Raw genomic sequence first — 18,838 nt, forward strand, 5'->3', positions numbered from 1 at the left:
CTCGAACAGAAATAAACAATCTTTTTTTATACCACGACTCGACCTATCCCCGGCGTTACCTCAGCCAGACGGAAGCGCGACTTAAAAAAAATATGGTTTCGCTCATAACGATTGAAATTATGTGGGCGCATGTACGCTTATTTGACATGTTGTTAAAACTACGTCCTGACTCTAAAACAAAATGAGAGTTATAAATGTTTTTCGAGTTAATGCAACAGCTCGCATCTTACCTCAGACAAGCGCGAGCGACGCGGCTGTCCCGAGGACGCGCACGGCTCCGAGGAGCTCGCACGTACCCGCGCGCCGTGCACGTCCCGTGAGACGCCTCCGCCCCCAGCGTCACGAGCACCGGCAGCTAGTCACCCTCACTGAATGCAAAGTGAAAACTTATGTACATATATTACACTCGTACAGTGTATCGCGCAATAATGAGCGGCCCCCTGGGCGCGAGTCCGCAGCCGGGGTCTGATCGCAGAAGGGTCGTGATGAATTCTTCAGCTAACGCTTTTATCTTATCGCCTCACGCATTATTATTATTATTATTATTATTATTATTATTATTATTATTATTAGTAGTAGTAGTAGTAGTACTTTCCCTTACCTTAACTTGGAAGTACAAGTACGCCTAAGTAGACACCTTCGATTTCTTTTTCCGCTACCAGATCCACTAACCTACTTCATGGGCAAAAGCGAAGGTAAAAGAAGGTTTCTTACCGCGTTACTTTTATTGCTGATGTTTTACCTGACGCCTTCGTCCAAGGTGACGTACCATGTTAATTTTGTAGCCCTCGGACGCGTTAGTTTTATTCGGTCATAAACCATGGTCGTATTTATCAGATAATATATATTTGTGTGTGTGTGTGTGTGTGTGTTTGTGTGTGTGTGTGTTGAGATGAGTCTTTGCGAAAAAGCCTCCCCCAGGTATTTGTGTGTGAATACGCAGTGGTGGATCAGCAGCAGACAGTGCGCCCAGTAACAGGTGAGTACGAGTAACAGGTGGACGGCTCGCTGCGGGGGGCCTCTGAGGTCCTTCACATCGCTTAGTGACACGAATGACGGACCACTACTCACGTAAAGGCCACCCACGAAGCGACGATCAGGACAAAGTACGAGAGATAGGGAACCCCAGAAGTTCCCCATGTCGGACTCCTCTGTTATCTCCGACTGTCACGGCGGAGGTTTACGGCGTAAATTAATATATGGGATGGGGGGGGGACTTAAAACAGTGTCCAGGGTAGTAAACCAGTCCCACATCGTCGCAGAAACGTACTGCTTTATGAAATCAAACACACCGAGTCTACCCAAAGACTGAATGAAGATCCCTTCTGGTTTGGACTCTAGAAATGTGTTTCATACACGCTTAATTGGGCCACTTTACAAATTATTTTACCATGGTATTTAAGTCTTTTTTTTTTTTTTTTAAGAATATTCAGGTGAAAAAAGAATTCATTGCTGCCACATATCTGAACGTGTACTGGAATGATTGAAATACTGACACATTGAGCTGTTCATCTGGCACGTTTACTAATTAAACTGTTTGCCCGTGTTTACGTGATTTTTAATGTAAAAACGTGTATTTAGTTTCACGCGTTGAACACACGTAGGAGGGCTGAAGAAGAAAGCAGCAGAGTCATTAGAAGCGCTTACTTTCTCATACGCACCGATATCAGCTTCGAAAATGGATCTTTGCAAAACTTTAGCGACTGAAGGGAAGGATGCGATCTGGTACCTCCTGTTGGGCAGTGAAATTCTGCGCTTTTTCATGACTGTACCGCGGAGACCGCGAGGTTCCCTCTTTTTTGTGCATGCGGTTCAGTTTTTCAAGTCCAAGGAAGGGTCTCGTTGGATGGTGGTCCTCTGGCAGGGGGTACTGTGTATACTGCGTGTCCAATCCACACCATCCACTGCCATCCTCCCACTGCACGTCAACGCTATTTCACGGCAAAGAAAATCCGATTGTTAAGATCGAGCCCACTAGTCTTTTTACTTCTGATAACATATCTAATCACATATCCATATCTAAAATTACAGGCGAGGGCTGCTGAGAGCCACCAAGTTTGGTTACCGCTTACTGGGACACTGTCAACTTGCAGCCAGCGACTAGTAAAGGTTAGTAAATACGGATCAGTTGGGACCGTTACACTGGACGTATCGAGATGGGGTGCTAAGTTTTTAGGGTGTTAGTGTTCACGTGGAACACCGCCCCCCTTCCCCCACACGCACGAACACGCACACACAAACACGCACACACCGAATTTAATTTCAGCTGTAATAAATGGCAGCGCTTGGCGCGAGCACCGCTCCCCGTGTCCCCAACCCCCCACGGTAAACAGCGAACAATAAGTCACTTTCGCGTATTCCAAGCCCAAGTTGCTCGGAATGCGGCTGTCAGACGTTTAGGACAAAAACAGGAGCGATCCCTCCCTCCCTCTCCCCCCCCTACCCCCGACAGGCACCCGCACCCGCACCCGCGCGCGCGCGGCGCGCACACGCACCTTTATGCATTCCTGTGAACCTGTCTTTCAGCACGGTGAGTTCGTATATCTTGCCGAATTCCTCAAAGAGCGGTTTCAGGTCCTTCTCCTCCAGGTTCCGCGGTATCTGTCCTATGAACAACTTGATGGCGTCGTGGTCCTTCATGGGGATCGTGTTCTGGCCGATGGTGAGCCCGTTCATCCTGCCGCCGCTGTTCGTGGTGCTGAATCCATTCTCCTGCTGCACTCCGTTCGCCGTGACTGTAGCCATCTTTCTTCAATGGACCAGCTGCTCTCCCCCTCTCTCTCCTCTCTCTCTCTCTCCTCTCCCTCTCTCTCTCCTCTCTCCCCCTCCTGTCCCTGTCCTCCTCTCTCTCACTTTTCAAGCCCACTCCACCTTCCCTTTCTCTTATGCCCCACTCCTGTCTCGCTCTCCGTTGCGCGCTCCTTTTCCTCCTTTCCTGCTACCCCTCTCCTCCCTCAATGGCCGGACTCTGCACCGACGCTCTGTTTGTATCTTTTCATGTCTGCTGCTCGTGTTCCACGTCTCGATCCACTGCCCCCCCCCCCCCGCTTCCCCACCCCTGTCGGCGGCCACTCTGCCTCGTGACGTCAGCCCCACGTTCTCCTAACCAGACCTATTTCTCATTTGCATAATCTTCCCGAGTAGCCAATCACGGGACACTATGGCTGCGGACGCAAAGGGTGGGCCGCGCATCCAAACATTTGTGGAAAAAAGGAGCGTCTTAATACACTCCACACGTGTGTATGTGTGTGTGTGTGTGTGTGTGTGTGTGTGGGTGGGTGTGCGCGCGCGCGTTTCCTGCGGCGCACCTTTATGGTGCGTTCGCGTATTTGTGCTTCACAGAGCCACTAGGAGCCGGTCTTGTCCCCAAACCGACACTGCGAACCACGAGTGCATCGCTGAAATGCAACGCTTTGAGGCTCCTAATCCCAAACGCAATTGTATTTAGCCACGGTACAAGCACAAAAAATCATGCATTTTTAAAATTCTTTAATCCTATTACGTCTTCCGCTCTTCCACTTTGATGTGAAGAAATGCTTACAAGGAGCAAATGTTAAGACGTATACTTATTTGAAAAAAAAAAAAAGATATTCGTTATATAATAGCTGGAAATTATATTCTAAGCGCTGTATTTCTTTCACTGTGCCGTAATAAAAAACGTATAAAGCGACCTTTTGAGGACAGTCTCGTGGGGAAGCGGCGGTGTGCGTACTTGTTGCTGTCCGTGGTGCTGACTGTGCACCCAGGGCTAAGAAAACTCCTGACAATGAATGTTTATCATCATCATCATCATCATCATCATCGCCATCGTCGTTTCAGATTCAAGCTCTATAAAATCTATACAATAATATATGAAGTAAGTTTAGTAGCATCATTGTAACTGGAGAACACAAAGGTGTTTTAAGTAATAAAAGCGCTATTGAAATTATTATGCTCTTAGGAGGATGGCTGCTTTCGGGGTTGTAGTGGTTTATACACCACATTAGGACTGTATCGATGATACCAAACAATTTGAGTGCATTTACTGCTGCGATTGCCTATGTTTTGTGCATGCTGTGATTTGTTTCCAGGGCACGGTGACAGCTGAAAGAGGATAACCTCTGGATTTTCAAAACTTCCCAGTGGCAAAATTCAATACATATGATGTGGTGCGCTGGGTTCCTTAATCCCTTTCTCCTCCGCGCGCGCTGGCGAGACCCATCAATCAACACGCAGTGGAGAGATGGATCCAAAATTGCCTTAGGTACACTGTTCAAGAAAAGTGGCAGGTCAAAATGTGGTAGCCCAGCTGCAAATGGTGTCCTTTGGAAACACAGAGTGTTGGGTAAAATAAGGGAACAACATGCATTGGGGGGTGGGATCACAGATTTTTACAGAAAAGACTCTTCTCTGTTTATCCACTTTACAAAATGGGATTAAATGACAAACATTTTCCAGCAATAATAATAATAGTCAGAACAACAGTGTTTGGTGCTACTCTAGTGAAGTGGTTAAAGTGTCAGTGTCTTTCTTGGAATTGTGAAACACGGAGTCCTTACTTTACCTTTGTCCTTGTCAACCAGCTTCTTCACGCATGGGATTGTTTTCACTTGTCCTCCACCTCTGTCTTTACACAGAAGACTCAGAACTGCTTTGTTAGAAAAAAAAAAATCACCACCTTTTGATATTTGGTTCTTCTGTAACACAGCAGAATTTATTGAAAGTAACGAGGTAGATCATTGTTTTGGACCATGTGGCCATGTCGAGTTTTAGGCAGGCTGCTGCTGCTCATTTTAACATCGGAGGTCATGTTTTGATCCTGAAGGACCATAATTTATTACTTATTTGTGTTTTATGTGGTCTCTGGGATAAGGTCTCTTACCTGTACTCACCGGAGATCAGCCATGGTATAGCCTCACAGTGAACATCAGAATGAACGTATGAATGGATAAATGAACACAAGAGACGGATGAAAGCAGATCATTAAGACCTCTGTGTTCCATCTATCTGCAAACAGCTGATGATGTGCAAAGCTTTTTATTCTGGTCTCAAATGGACACATGGTACAGCCTGGCTTTTTGTTAGATTTTTTTCTTTCCCCAGCATAATTTGAATATGTATTATTTTCAGCTGTTGTGAGGATAATTGTGAAGCCAAGAATCTATTTTGAATTCAAACTCATTAAAGGTAGTGGAGGTGTGCATTCTCCTCCTTTTTATTATTACATTGCAAATCATTTGTTTATGCAGATGGCGAAATTCATTTACTTTTTCCAGGTGAAGTAATCCAGGCGTCAACACAAATGCACAACAAGGCAATTTGGGAATATGGGACAATTTGCATTAATAGATACGGGAGTTTATAAATGTGAAATTGAAAAAGCTGAACTAAAATTAATAAATATCCCAAAGTGTAAGTTTATTTGTATGTGTGCACAGAATTAAAGGAATGCTAATTTATTTTTGTTTCAGAATTACTTGCATCTATAGTTGATCTTTTCCTCCCTTCTTGCATATGCATATTTGATGTTCCATGAATAACTTATCTGTTCTTTTGTTTTTATGTGCATGCCTTGTGCTGCAGTGTACGTCATTTGACAGTGTGATTAGTGGATTCTGCCCTCCTGCCTGGTAATCGCGCGTCCCGAGAAGAGCTGATGCCCCACTGGGCCAGCACTTTCCAACGTGACCTCTCCCTACGTGGGGTTGGATCGGGCCAGATCCAAACAGCAGGCGCACATGCCCAGGCTTTACCCCGAGGGCACAGAGGGGCTAGCTCTGGAGCTTCACGCTGGGTCGCAGGTACAGGCAGTGAGTCACACTGAGTCAGTGTAAATCAGACCCTCTGCAAAGGTACTTTTGTTACACTTTGATCCTCTCTATTTAAATTCGGGGAAGCAAGATGCTCCCTTCTCTTTATTAATTTGTTTGGGCTCTGTTTTAAAATGTTTACCATTTCCTAAAATCCCAGCACAGGCGGTAAGGAATTGAAATGTGATTTTGGATAATGTGGAAAAAATGCAGTTTTGTTTCTGCTAGTTATTACACTGGGAACCCAGTGTGTATTGACAAATGTGTTGTTTCAAGCTGATGAAAATGAGTCACGCATAGCCTGGTCTCATGGAGATCCCACACAATTAGCTTACAAAAAGATCTTGCTCAACAGTTCTCCCTCATTTGTTTTTTTGGTTTTAGACCAGCATTTGTCTTGCATTCTCACTGAGGTCAGAGAAGTCCGGCTGTGTCTGATCATGGCTATCTGTGTTCTCTCTTTTGCCCCGCCCCATTTATCCATTTACCAATGTTTGCCTTTACTCCGTTGAAAATGCGCAAGGGTATTTTCAGATTCTGGTTCTGCTCTAGATTCCTTGCAGGTGCAGCAGTGACGGGTTTGGGCGTCTATCATCTTTGTAAAAAAATGTACGATAATGGAGATATAAAGATCCTTCAGCAACACGGAGGGACACCGAGGACCAAAAGATGCAGCAACCGATGATAAGGGTCCCTTCGCACCTGGAGCTGATGAACCCTGGCATTGATTGTCTATCGGTGGCGGGACAGCTATTCTTACAGCGAAATGGCTTTGGCTTTATTTTTGTCAAGCCACCCCCCAAGGGTGTCATCTGGTGTCAGGCCTGACGGATGGCGGGATCGCGGTGGAGCGAGGAAGGACTGTCTGTGCTCCAGCTATAGCTCACTCTCAATGAGGCCACGGCATCACTCAGGTGCATCGGCGAGGGACTGAAAATGCCTGGGCTGCTCAGGAGCACTTTATGGGTTTGGTGGACGAGGGCTGGACTCAACAGCCTGAGACTTTACTGAATTAATACCGTTACAGGCTTTTTATCTGAAACCAAAAAAGTTTGCTGAATACAGTTTTTGCCATGTTAAAAAGCAGCTTCGGCAGCTGCCGTTGTCAAAAAAGGTTCTATAATAATAATAGCAGCCATAATTATCATGATGATGATGATGATCATCATCATATGTATTGCCTTCAAGAGTTGAATTTCAGGTTTTCAAACACCTTTATTTCGAATAAACAGAAAAGCTGTGGATGGAAGGCTTTATTATGTCTTAGCCCAGCTGACAATCTCCCTAGAGGCTCACAATGATTGTCAATTTACATAGATAGGTATTTTCCTCAAGTAATTAAGGCTGAGCTCCTTTCCCATGGGTTCTACAGCCATGGCCCTTTTTGACCTCAGCTATCAAGTTGGAAGTCAGAAGGCAGCATCCTATACCTCTGCATTACCTGCTGTCCTGACTTGCATTCCTGCATTGTGGAAAGACTGAGGCTCTGGGCTCGTAAGTCTCCAGACACTATTTTCATCCAATACCATTTCAGCCGTCCTCGTTTGTTTTAGGGACCCTTTCACTGCTTTCCATTTGGAGACGGTTTCAAAAGAAGGCCATTTGGCGAGTATTTTGATCCTCAAGACCACAAGGTAGTGAGTGTCTGAAATGAGCGCGCACAGCAACATTTAACATAAAACCTTTAAAGCCTGAGGCTTTTAAAATGTTGAAAATAGTTTGTATTTCCACACAGACTGTGTCTGTTACCAAACCTGACCAACCTTGCTGACCGTACCTGCTCTTCCCAAACATCTCTGCGGTGAAGGAATCCAGTCTATTGTTGGGTCCGATGGATTCGTCGAAGCTCTCCAAGTTAATCCATTCAGGGCCATCTGTTTCTGCTCACCTTCCATCCATTAACAAACACTTTCTGTTTGGCTCCTCTGTCTAATTAACCTTGGTCCCCCTCCCCACTCTTTTTTATGTCGAGATAACTAACTGCCTCCCTCACCCTTGTGCATTATACTGAGATACACAACAAACAGGACAAAGGGAGAAGTGGACCAGAGAGCGGCGTCAATCAGCTCTGTGCTCCAGAACAGACAAATGACTGTGTGCCAACCTCACGGGGGTCCATTAAACCCTGACAGAATTTTTATTGTTTGGGGATGACGTTATTAATTACGAGGCAAACATTAAGGGTGCTTGACAATTCGATAAAACGATGGGACACTTCTGGAGCAGCTATGTCACAGTTTTGCCTAATAACCGCAGTACTCTGCTTTGAGAGGAATATTAATTGTTCACTGCCAACTTAATCAAACACCAGTGAGCAAGCAGAGATTTTCACAGTAAAAAAAAAAAAAAGGAGAGAAAAATGTCTGCAATTATTACCGACCGTAAATCGAATACTAATATATGGGGCTAGTAGTATATAACATAACTACCTAGTTTCCATATATAATTTTCAGCTTTTCCCCCATTCATTTATTTATTGCTAACAGTCACGCTAAAAGAAACAAATGAGGAATATGTGACTCAATAAACAATGTATAAAAAATGCCGCATCTTGTTACAACCTGAATATTACCATGGGAAGGAAAATAATCAAGAGCGGATAATTCACTCTTTCTGAGAATACAAATACGGGTCTGAAATAGCACAGCGGCAGGGAACAGCCGGTGAGAAGCAGCGGCATACTCTCCTGACGATTAAAGTGTTATGAAAACTAATTTAATATTATTGTCATTGCAGATCATTTTCAAATCACACACAATACCTGGAGCACCTGCTATGATTTCAGGCAGCCAAAGCCCGACACTATAGCTTTAGTAGATCCAAAAATAAAAAAAACACCCCCTAAAGGTGGGGTGAGATTTGTTTATCTGTCAGAAATTCTGTGGCTTTGCAAATTGTATTTCGGTAATGCTGAAGAGAAGTGAGCAGACATAATCAGCAACGCCTGTGCAACAGAGCCCCAATATTTCAGAAGTCAAGAACGGCTCTGGAATTTTCTGGCGTTAATAGTGTAGCCGGCACAGCTTTGGGCTCCGATGGGACAAAGAAAGATGGACGGAAGCCGATCATGATGAACGTTTACTGAAATATGAGCACATGGTGAGAAGTAGCAGCAAATACACAAGGAAATAACGTTCTAGGTCCGAGGACACCTCTCTTCCTCAAGGACTGACACAGGCACTCACCCCTTTGTAGTCCTTGAGAGTCCCCTCTGCGGTTGGACAACTATTTTACATTTCCCACAATTCCCATTATTCAAAACTATTTACAATAAACATCTGTTCCTGCTCGAAGGAGATGCCCTTTGGTAGTGTGGTTCGTTACATTGTCCCCGTCAAAAAGAATGGCAGTGTCCTCGCTGCCTACCTGCCCCATGAATGTTCCACTGTCTGGCGCTGTCCTCAGAAGTGACTCCAGTTAGAAGTGCAGGTCCTGCATGTTCAGCAGGGCAGGGAGAGCCAAGGTAGGCCACCATGGTGATTCACCCCGGGGGCCGAGCTGGCCATCCTTGCCATTAAATCTGCCCAGCCTTGATCCTAGCACAGTTCTTTGACACGTACGTGACAAATTCTGGTGGGGCTGATGTGGCTCTCACCGACCGCCTCACACTCCCCGTAGCTAATCGGCTCTCGCAGGAACTCAGGGACCATTTGCTGGGGATGCTCCACGCTGTCCCTACTTCATTGGCAGTGGCGAACACCATTCCTCTGCATGTTGGAACCCCGGTACACTACCCGCCACTTGGTCACGTTTTGATGGGGGACCTGGGTGCACCGATACAGTTGCCACTCCAGCCCTCCCCTGCCTTGCTGCACACTGGACACACTGCAATGTCTGCCGGACTGGGTGCTTCCAGTTGTGTAGTACTCCTGCTTACTTGGTGCTGTTGTCACTTGCTCCGCCACGTAACCCTTTTTTAGGGCAGCTTGAAGAGGCTTCAGGCAAGCTAGGGCCTTTCTTTGCCATAGTGGTGATATCTTTAAATGTGGGCGACCATGCATTCAAGGGTTTGCTGGACTTGGCTAGGAAACCCTGCGTGTGGGTAGACAGGGTATGCTTTACAATGCCATCTAGTACATTGTCCAGAGTCTTAGTGAAAGATTCTTTGCAGTCCTCTTGCTCTTCCATCTTTGGGGTTCCACAGGTCTAGGATCCAGCCGCATCCCACTTCTAAAATCAATGTAATAAGCATAGCTTTGGCCCCCGATGGGGCAAAGAAAGATTCACGGAAGCTATTCATGACAAACATTTACTGGAACACCGGCGCAAAGCAAGAAGTATTAGCGAGTACACAAGGAAGCAGTCTGCGCACACCTTTTTCTTCCAGGACCTGCACCTCAAGCTACCCTTACACATTCCCCAACAGGCACTCGCTCCTTTATAGTCCTTGACAGTCCCCTCTATGGTTGCACAACTATTTTACTTTTCCCACAGTTTCTGTTATTCACAACTATTTACAATAAACATCTGTTCCCACTTGAAGGGGGCACCCTTCAGTAGCATGGGTCGTTACAATACACATCACAATAGATGTAATTTTTCCTGGGTAAAATATTTCTATACAAATTGTAGAGGCTGATGGAGGATGGTGGGGACACAGCTAGATCCACACTCAAACCTGTAAATTCTGCAAAAAAAAAAAAAAAAGATTATTTGTCTTTCTTCAGGGGCCACTGTTCTTCCCTGCACCCTGGAGTACACATATGGCAGTGTTCCACTCGAAGTAAATAAAGCACTTAAAAACATGAAAGAAAAGAAAACAACAAAAGAAAAAAGCTGGCATTAGAGGTGCACTCTGGCTATTAGTGACGCAGCTTGGACCTTGGAATGACTCTCCTTCAGGCGCTTACTTTGTCAGGACAGAATTTAAAGGCACATAGCAGGTGAGCCAGTATGCTCTTCTGAGCATTAGTCTGCCTGTTACATAACATAAAATCTCCATATGTATATCCATCCATCCATCCATCCATCCATCCATCCAATTTCAATAACCTTTTGTCCTGAGCAGGGAACCGAAGCCTATCTCAGAATCACTGGTGTGTACATATGGATATGCATTAGCATATGTATATGTACAGTATATGTATGTGTGCAAAACTATTTTAAAACCACAATCAGAATGACTCACAATAAGAACACACTCAGTAATAGAAGAGCAGAAAAATTCAAAACTGAGGTCATATATTTAAAAAAAAAAAAAAAAAAAAGAGCCAGAGATGTGTCCTCTTTTCCACAAACCTGCTGGGCCTCTGACTCCACAGCAGACCCCTACTGGAGTCTTACGAAGGCCCCAGTTCTCCACCGCCAGGCGAGATTCTTGATTCCCTAGTTGCACTTTCCCTACCGGGCCAGTCGGCAGAGGGTACGGGGGCTTGATGAGCCCCACGTAGAGAGCAGGGAGATGCAGCGAGAGAGCCGCCACACACGCTGTACGGCATCCGAATCTTCCTGGAATGACAGCTCGCGCAAGCGGGGAAGCGGAGGGGAGGTCAAATTGGCTGTCAGTGCTGCTTATTAATGTAATAACGCTGAGAATGGCTCCCTCTCTGGGGCTCTGCATGGAAAGGAGAGAGTGAAGGAGAATGAGGGTGGAGGAGGAGGAGGGAGTGGGCCAAGCAAGACAGAAGCATTTGGCCACTCATGCAGCATACGGACACTTTTGTTCCATGTCATTTCAGTTCACTGAGAGCAGCCGGCACATTGCTGGACAGTATGTTCCTGTTCTTCTCAGAGTTTCCGCCATCACAGCCACAGCCATGTCAAAATAATCTCTAAAAATTAAACAGTATATACAATATACAATAACCTGGGTTTGACTGGGTTTACAGCTGCATTTAGATTTATTCATTCAGCAGACGCTTTTCTCCAAAGCAATGGGCTTACGGATATTTTACAAGTTCTTAATTGATCAGTGAAGAGAAAAGCCCGATTCATCACCATGGACACAAGCGCCTTAGATGGACTATCTCTGGCAGGTTATAAAGGTCATAAATGAATATACCTGCTTTCTATTCAGCCCATCCAGTGTGAATTACACCTGTTTGATGTTCAAGGTGGTGTTTATAGGGGCCTTAAGCCTTTGCAGTATGTCTTTATGCTTTTTTCTCCTTTATCCGAGAAATCCATCTATCGATTCTTCGCGTGAACGTACAAAGTCTCCCTCTGGCACTGTAAATGGACTGCACCTCATAATTTGTTTCTAAGCAGGTATCACAATCCTCGCTAACTGGAGACCTATAGGGTGCCTCCTACACGCCCACCCCAGACAGTACATCTGACCAGCACCACACCCTGTGCACCACCCCCCAGACCATCCTGTGCCCGTCTCCCTCGTTCAACTCTTCTGGCGCATCAAGGCCCTCACACAGCAGCTATTTCTCCGCAGAGACACACACTGGGACAAAGTCCACCGCATGTCGGTGTGTGTCAGCGAGGGGCATGTTTTACACCGCTCCAGGGAGGGACATTAGCATTACATAGCCATACCCCTTACAGCAGCCCAGAACGGTTGTTTTCCTTCCCATCGCCCTCTTCTCCATGACCGCCCTCCCCGGCGAAAACCAAAACCACCAGAAGACCCAGCTGTCGTCTCCATCTGGTGGTTGTTTTGTGAAGTGTCCCTTCTAAGATGGTGCTCCAAAGAAAGAAGCTCCAGAAATGAACTCCCACAGCAGTGCTGATGTGGGACGTATGATGGACATCCTTCCAATAACAGCAGTGTGGAAAAGGGACTAATCAGGGGAGCGCTGGAGTAACACTGAAACCATCTGAGGTGGAAGGCGCGGGCGGGGGGGGGCGGTGATCACTGCCGTAGAGAATCGGGCTGAGAGGGTGTGGGGGGAGGCAGGATTGAAGGATTTTATCAGTTTGACAGCCCCACATACCCTCCCTCCGCAACCCCCCAATCCATCCTCTGAGACTGTCTTTCCCGAAGCAGAATCTTTCTTTCAGAATCCTATATTTCTGGCATCTTTATCCAAGCCTGGCAGATAGATTTCGCCACCCCCACCCAGACACACACACACACACACAAACACACGCAGAACCCTTCAGATCGCTGGGGGGATTCAGCAGCTGCACCATCACGCCTGCAAGCCATTCCAAGCGGGCTGCGTGCGGCCCCCACATCGATGGCGAACATTTCTCTTGCCGTCGTTCCTGCTGACGACCACTGCAAGGCCAAGGCGAATTCACTTTGATCGCTCTTGGCGTGGCCAGGAATTTGGGAATCTAATTTTCCCCATGAATGAGGAAACAGCTGCTTATCAGGGATGTGTGGCATGGAAACTGAGCCACGTGTGCTCCAGTGTAAAGGGAACTCTTTGGATTTGCTGCATGAGCCTGTTTGGTCGATTCAATTGTTGTCAAGCAGCGTCCAGTTCCAGTCCTACTGTATATGGTAAAAATGTGCCTTGTTACACTTTGCACACTAATTAAAATACACATTTTAAATATTTAAATATGACCAAAATGTTTTTGGGCAGCCTACTGCCACAGCGGAAAAAAAAAAAAAAAAAAAAAAAAAAAAAAAATTGCTTGCTCAGTATTTGTACAATATAATTTAAGGATTACCGCGCAGAAATCTGACAAAGATCAAGAAGTATCAGTGAGATAATTTTCACTTGGAAATATTCTCTGTAATCTCTGCTCTTTCATCTCTTTCTGAGTGAAAAGTTTGAAAGCGCAAAGCGACAAAAAAAAAAAAAAAAAAAAAAGTAGGCCCTGACGAACATCTTAGGGTTCTTCCGCATTCACTTTATCTCTGTCTTAAAATAATGCCATGCGGAATGAGCAAACTTATCATAAACGGCACTTTCAAGCTAAACGGCCCGTGTGTGTGTGTGTTTGTTGTGTGACTGGATTCAGCTCTGAAGGATGTGAGGAGACTGCCTGTGATGGGGGGGGGGGGGGGGTTCTAAGTACCACAGTGTAGCCTTGAAAGTAATTTCACAACAGTCTTCAATTTTCAGCCCCCACATGTATCTCAATCCCCACCGGAAAATTAGAGACAGCGGGGGCCGTTTGTCTTCGGAGATCATGCGTCAAAATTACGAGCAACAAAGGGCGCATAAAAAGGCCGGAGCAGCGGTGCGCCATGCCTCTATATCTCCCCTCCACAAAGGAGCCGAGGCACGAGCCCATCTGCCCGTGTCCTTCGCCTTGGGCTCTGTGGCCCTTTGTTCCACCCACAATGGAAACATTGAAAGTTTGCCATTGGCTAATTGTTGGGACTTTAATCGCAATCCAATTAACCCCTGTCATGCTGTGTGTTTTGGGCAAGGGTCAGCTGGCAGCCCCGTACCCTGGTCCTACCCCTGCTTTACCGCGAGGGCTGCCAGACAAGGAGGTGCGGGAGCAACCCAGCGCTGACGATGGATTCTGAGTGACAACGAATGGACGGCAGAGCCAGGTGCGTCTCCTCAGGAGGTTGGGAGCCGAGCCAGGTTGACGGTGTCTGGAGGTGGCGCACGGACACGTCAAACACACTCTCCCCCGATCTCTGTCATCACCGCGCGAGAAGCAGAGCTCCTCCCACCCCCATTGCGCCCCACCTTACCGCCTTCACGGCGAACGACGTAAACAAAGATGCGGGCAGTTCAGTGACCCCAGAGGACCAGCAGTGCCAGAGGGGTCGATGAGAGTCGATGCGGAGCTTTACAGGCCTGCCCCGGGGCCTTAACCGCCTTTCGCTTAGCAGGTGACCTGCTTCCTGTGCCCGATCAATACAGCATCGCAGGGGAGGGCCACGATAAAAATGACCCGACATAATGCGACAGCAGCATGGTGTTGAATGCGTCTGTCTGTATGGTGCGCGCGCAGGGGAGTGTGTGCTTATGTGTCCTACCAGCGGTGGGCATTTGAGTACCTGGACCTGTGTGTGTGTGTGTGTGTGTGTGTGAAGGTGTGTCCGTGAGCAACTGACCTTCCCTAGTCCTGATTCAACCCCTCCCCTCTGTACCGCACTTGCCTTTCTTGCCGGTGTGCTGCCATCTGGATAAATGAGTTTGATTTATTCCGGTTATTTCTATTTAAATTACTCATTAGAAAACGGCAGGGGGAAGGGGGGGATCCGATTAAGTTCAATTAGGTTGGCTTGATTGATGCTTGGTTATTGTTCCTGTGCCCGTCTGAGGGACACAAAGTCCGCCAAGGCTAAGCCCTCGCTGGACAAAGGCGAGGAGCAGTTGGGGAGCTGTGCCGGTCATCGGGTCCGCGGCCTTCGCCCGGGCGGCTCAGACGGCTGTTCGGTGGTTACGCTGGAGGTGCAGCCGCTAAACCTGCGAATGCAGCGTCCAAGAAGGGGGTCTTCCTGTGTTGAACCCAAGTTCCTTCGAGCTGTATAAACTGGCGCAACGCAAAAGCGTACAACATGGACTTTGATATGTTTTGGATAAAAGGATCCGCTGATAAATAAATTAATCATTTAAATAAATAAATAATGTAATCAGGGTTTTTTGGCCCAATTCTGCATTCCGGATATTCCAGGACTACAAAGGCACAGTAGATATGAATGCTGTATGTGGGCTGGGGAAGGGGGTAGGGGCGGGGGGGGGGGGGGAGGGGGGTGCTGTTCTGCCATCACTGTAGCAACGTGGCGGTCTTTGAAGGCGCCGCAGCGGGGGGTGGAGACGTGGCAGGGACGTCTCACTCGGAACGGGGGCTGCCGCGAGGCTCAGCCCCGCCACAGATCTCTGTTCAAAGGTGCCATCAAAGCGTGGCAGAAATGTCAGCCTGGCAGGCAGGGGACCGGCTCCTGAATGTCACTTCATCTCAGGTCAGCTTGTGCCGGGCCTGGCACCCGGGAGGGCTGGGGGTTTTGGGAGGGGGGTACCGGTGGGGGAGGGCTGTCGAAACAGAGGAGGAGAGTGAGGAGAAGAGGCGGAACCGTAACGGTGATTACCTCCGACAGCCTGTCTCTCAGCTGCCTGACGCGGGCCTGCTCCCAGTGACGGCGCTTTGGAGGGGAGCGCAAAATGGAGCGGGACGCCGAAGCCCAGCTGGGGTGCGAGGAGACCAGTGGGGGAGACCGGAAGGGGAAAAAGGCAGGTGGAGCCTGGCAGGGGAGATCAGCGGGGGAGCTGAGCAGCGGAGCGCCGTGCCGGCCCGCTGATCCGCGGCCGATGTACATATGCCGTTTACCGCGGCGTAGGATCGAGACCCCAGCGCTCACATGCGCAGCGGGTCAGTGCAGGTGGTCACATGACTAAGCAGAGGCATATCGGGAAGAGCAGTGTGCTAGTCACTACTTAAGTCGAACACACCACTGTCGTCACCTTCCGTGAACGAGCAAGAGCAACGAAAGCTGTCGTGGAGGCTGCCGGCGGAAAGGGTGCGGCGTTTGTGCGGTGCGATCGGGGTCCCCGCAGGCCTCGTAACGCGGGCAGGACCTACGGGGCCACGCAGTTATCTGCCTCAACAAGCGCTGGCAAACACAGCGGCGGAGAACAAACGGCGCAGTCCACGTGACGCCAGTCACTGCTGTCAGGTGGGAACATCAGTGCCTCCGACACCCCGAGAACTTATCAAAAAATAAACAGATAAACTCGACATTTATAAAACTCCTCTGTGCTCCTCACCGCTGCCAGCAAGATACAGGCGATTTCTCAAAGTCGGAAAACGAGAGCGGGAGAGAGTAGGAGTGCCTGAGAAGGAACGTTGTGCTGGAAATACATAGAGAAGCGCAATTTGTGCCAATGAAGCTTCCTGAACTGAACTGAGAGGGAAAGATGGACAGAAGGAGAGAGAGAGAGAGAGAGAGAGAGAGAGAGAGAGAGAGAGAGAGAGAGAAGTGTCATTTTTAAAGAAGACGTATCATTCTGGCCATTTTTGCGAACACCACTTAGTGCGACTGTAATTGCCGAGCACGCAGATGGACCCGTACATCAGGGAAAATGTGACGGCGGGAAGAACAACAAGCCATAACAGCAATGGCAACAATAAAATGTGTTTGATAATTAAGACTTGGGGGGTAAATGGCTCAGCCTGTTGTGCCATTACAATGTGGTGTTACTTAGCGCGCTTTCACCATGACAGGGGCCACCAGGTCCACGCTGGCGACACACCTCCTGTATGGCTGCTGAGTCACGGCACAGCGCCATGCTTTTTTTTTTTTTTTTCCCCCCTGGGTTTCCGAGCCGAAGCTGCGGTAACCCGACATGGCACGAGTCCAGAAACCACGCAGAAAACATGTAAGTGTTGCCGGTAACAGACGTGCTCTGTCCTACCCGGCTGGCTGTCAAGAGAGCAAGAGCATCGATGCACTGCGCCCCTGTGGAGCTCTGCTGACAGCTTACAAGAGCGACGCACGACTTTGCCCTTCAGAGCCGAAGCCCCGCGGATTTTATGGAACGCATCTGAACCCGCTTGAGATTTCCACCCGAGAAACAATTTTGGGTGACTTACTACGCGAATAAAGGTCCCAGTGAAGCGGTCGAGCGCAACGGCCGAGTTGGCATCCAGCTCCACCGATACGCACTCATTTGCAGAGGACTGAAATGCGTCTTTAAATTTTTAACGAACACCATGAAATTCTCAGGGACTTTGGTGGCTGGAAGAAGGTCTTCTTCATTTAAAGGTTGGTATTAGAGAAACTGTCGGGATTTATTTTCATTTTACTGGGGCTCAGAAGCTTTCAGAGAGACAGCAAACCTTGTATCAGCATGCATGACAACACAGCCTTCACGAAAGTCTCGAAAGCCCAGATAACCTGGCGACCTTTACTGTCAGTTCCCCTTCCCCAGCGCTACACGCTACCGGCTGGAAGCGAAAGCTCACAGGCTGGAAATGAATAAAGTGTTGATGATCAGACAAGTCCCTTTAATTGCTCATTTTGAGGCGAAATGGAAAAGGAAGAGGGTGCTTACCGAACGGCAGCGAATGGAGGCGAGAGCAGGCGAGGGCACCCAAAATGGCCATCAAGCACTCATCTGGGGACCCGAGTTTCTCCGCCGCGAGGGATTCGAATCAAGGCGATGTGCCGATGCTGCCTGCCCATGCGACTACGAATGGTGCGAGAGCGCCACTCGGTGGAGCTTTCGCAGCAAGTGCCCGGCTAGGCTGTCTGGCTGAGACGCGGCTGCTGGACGGCCAGGTCCAGATCCAACGTGCAGAGAGACTCCAGGCTTCGATCCAACAAGCCTTCAGGGCACATGGGGCAGTTTTTAACTGGGGCACAGACAAGAGACGGGACAAGAGACAAGACTGGGAGCAGAAAGGCATGCTGGGAGCAAATGCCAGGACAGGAAAGAGTGTGTTCCATAGCACACGTTTCTGAAGATTTAAATACACAAATCAGCAGAACGGTAGAAGAAAATATAGTACAATTATATTTCAATGCCTGTGGTGGGACACCCCTTACATTGGGTTCACACACACACACATTTTCTGAACCGCTTGTCCCATACGGGGTCGCGGGGAACTGGAGCCTACCCAGCAACACAGGGTGTAAGGCCGGAGGGGGAGGGGACACACCTAGGACGGGACGCCACTCCGTCACAAGGCACCCCAAGCGGGACTCGAACCCTAGACCCACTGGAGAGCAGGACCCGGTCCAACCCACTGTGCCACTGCGCCCCCCACACTGAGTTCACCTCTATAAATAATGACGGGATGTGTGCAACACAATAAAAGTATTTCCCCGATGGCAAATTTAATAACATTAGGAGAGATGCTTTATAAACAAGTTGCACTTATATGAGTTACAACTAAGCAATATCAATATCAGCAAAATCAATGAAATTAATAACCTGCAGTGTGACAGTCCGACCGGCAAACGTGGAGAGTTTAAATCGTTTTCACGTGCAGCATGGCTCCAGGGCAAATGCAGAATAGGCCGAGGTGTGCAAACTACGTATTTTCAAAGATTTACCCTTTTTTCTGCAGCAGTACTGCAGGGGTGAGGAGTGGAATCTGGGCTTTTTCGATTACAAGGCCACAGCGCTAACCACCGCATCTCCAAAAGGGGCTCTTTAGTGCACACAGCGGTAAGAAATTAGACAGACAACAGTTGTAAAATTGTGCAAAATGTGTTTTTATTTTTCTCCCTCATC

The 18,838-nt window shown here is 48.0% G+C and overlaps 1 protein-coding gene across 7 annotated transcripts in view; it reads right to left on the reverse strand.

The window, feature by feature from the left end:
• The window catches only part of LOC108926335 (CUGBP Elav-like family member 4), an 80,083-nt gene extending 76,852 nt beyond the window's left edge, over positions 1-3,231 (reverse strand). For 2 of the 7 annotated variants that reach the window (XM_018738988.2, XM_018738987.2), the window contains exon 1: positions 2,496-3,231. In XM_018738988.2, coding sequence (XP_018594504.1) covers positions 2,496-2,745 — 250 coding nt within the window. In that variant the 5' untranslated portion in view covers positions 2,746-3,231. The remainder of the gene's footprint in view (positions 1-2,495) is intronic. The other 5 variants (XM_018738986.2, XM_018738985.2, XM_018738980.2 and 2 more) reach the window with 3 other exon arrangements.
• Positions 3,232-18,838: the final 15,607 nt, after the last annotated feature.

The sequence above is a fragment of the Scleropages formosus genome, chromosome 7 (genome assembly GCF_900964775.1).
Source record: "Scleropages formosus chromosome 7, fSclFor1.1, whole genome shotgun sequence".
Lineage (NCBI taxonomy): Eukaryota > Metazoa > Chordata > Actinopteri > Osteoglossiformes > Osteoglossidae > Scleropages > Scleropages formosus.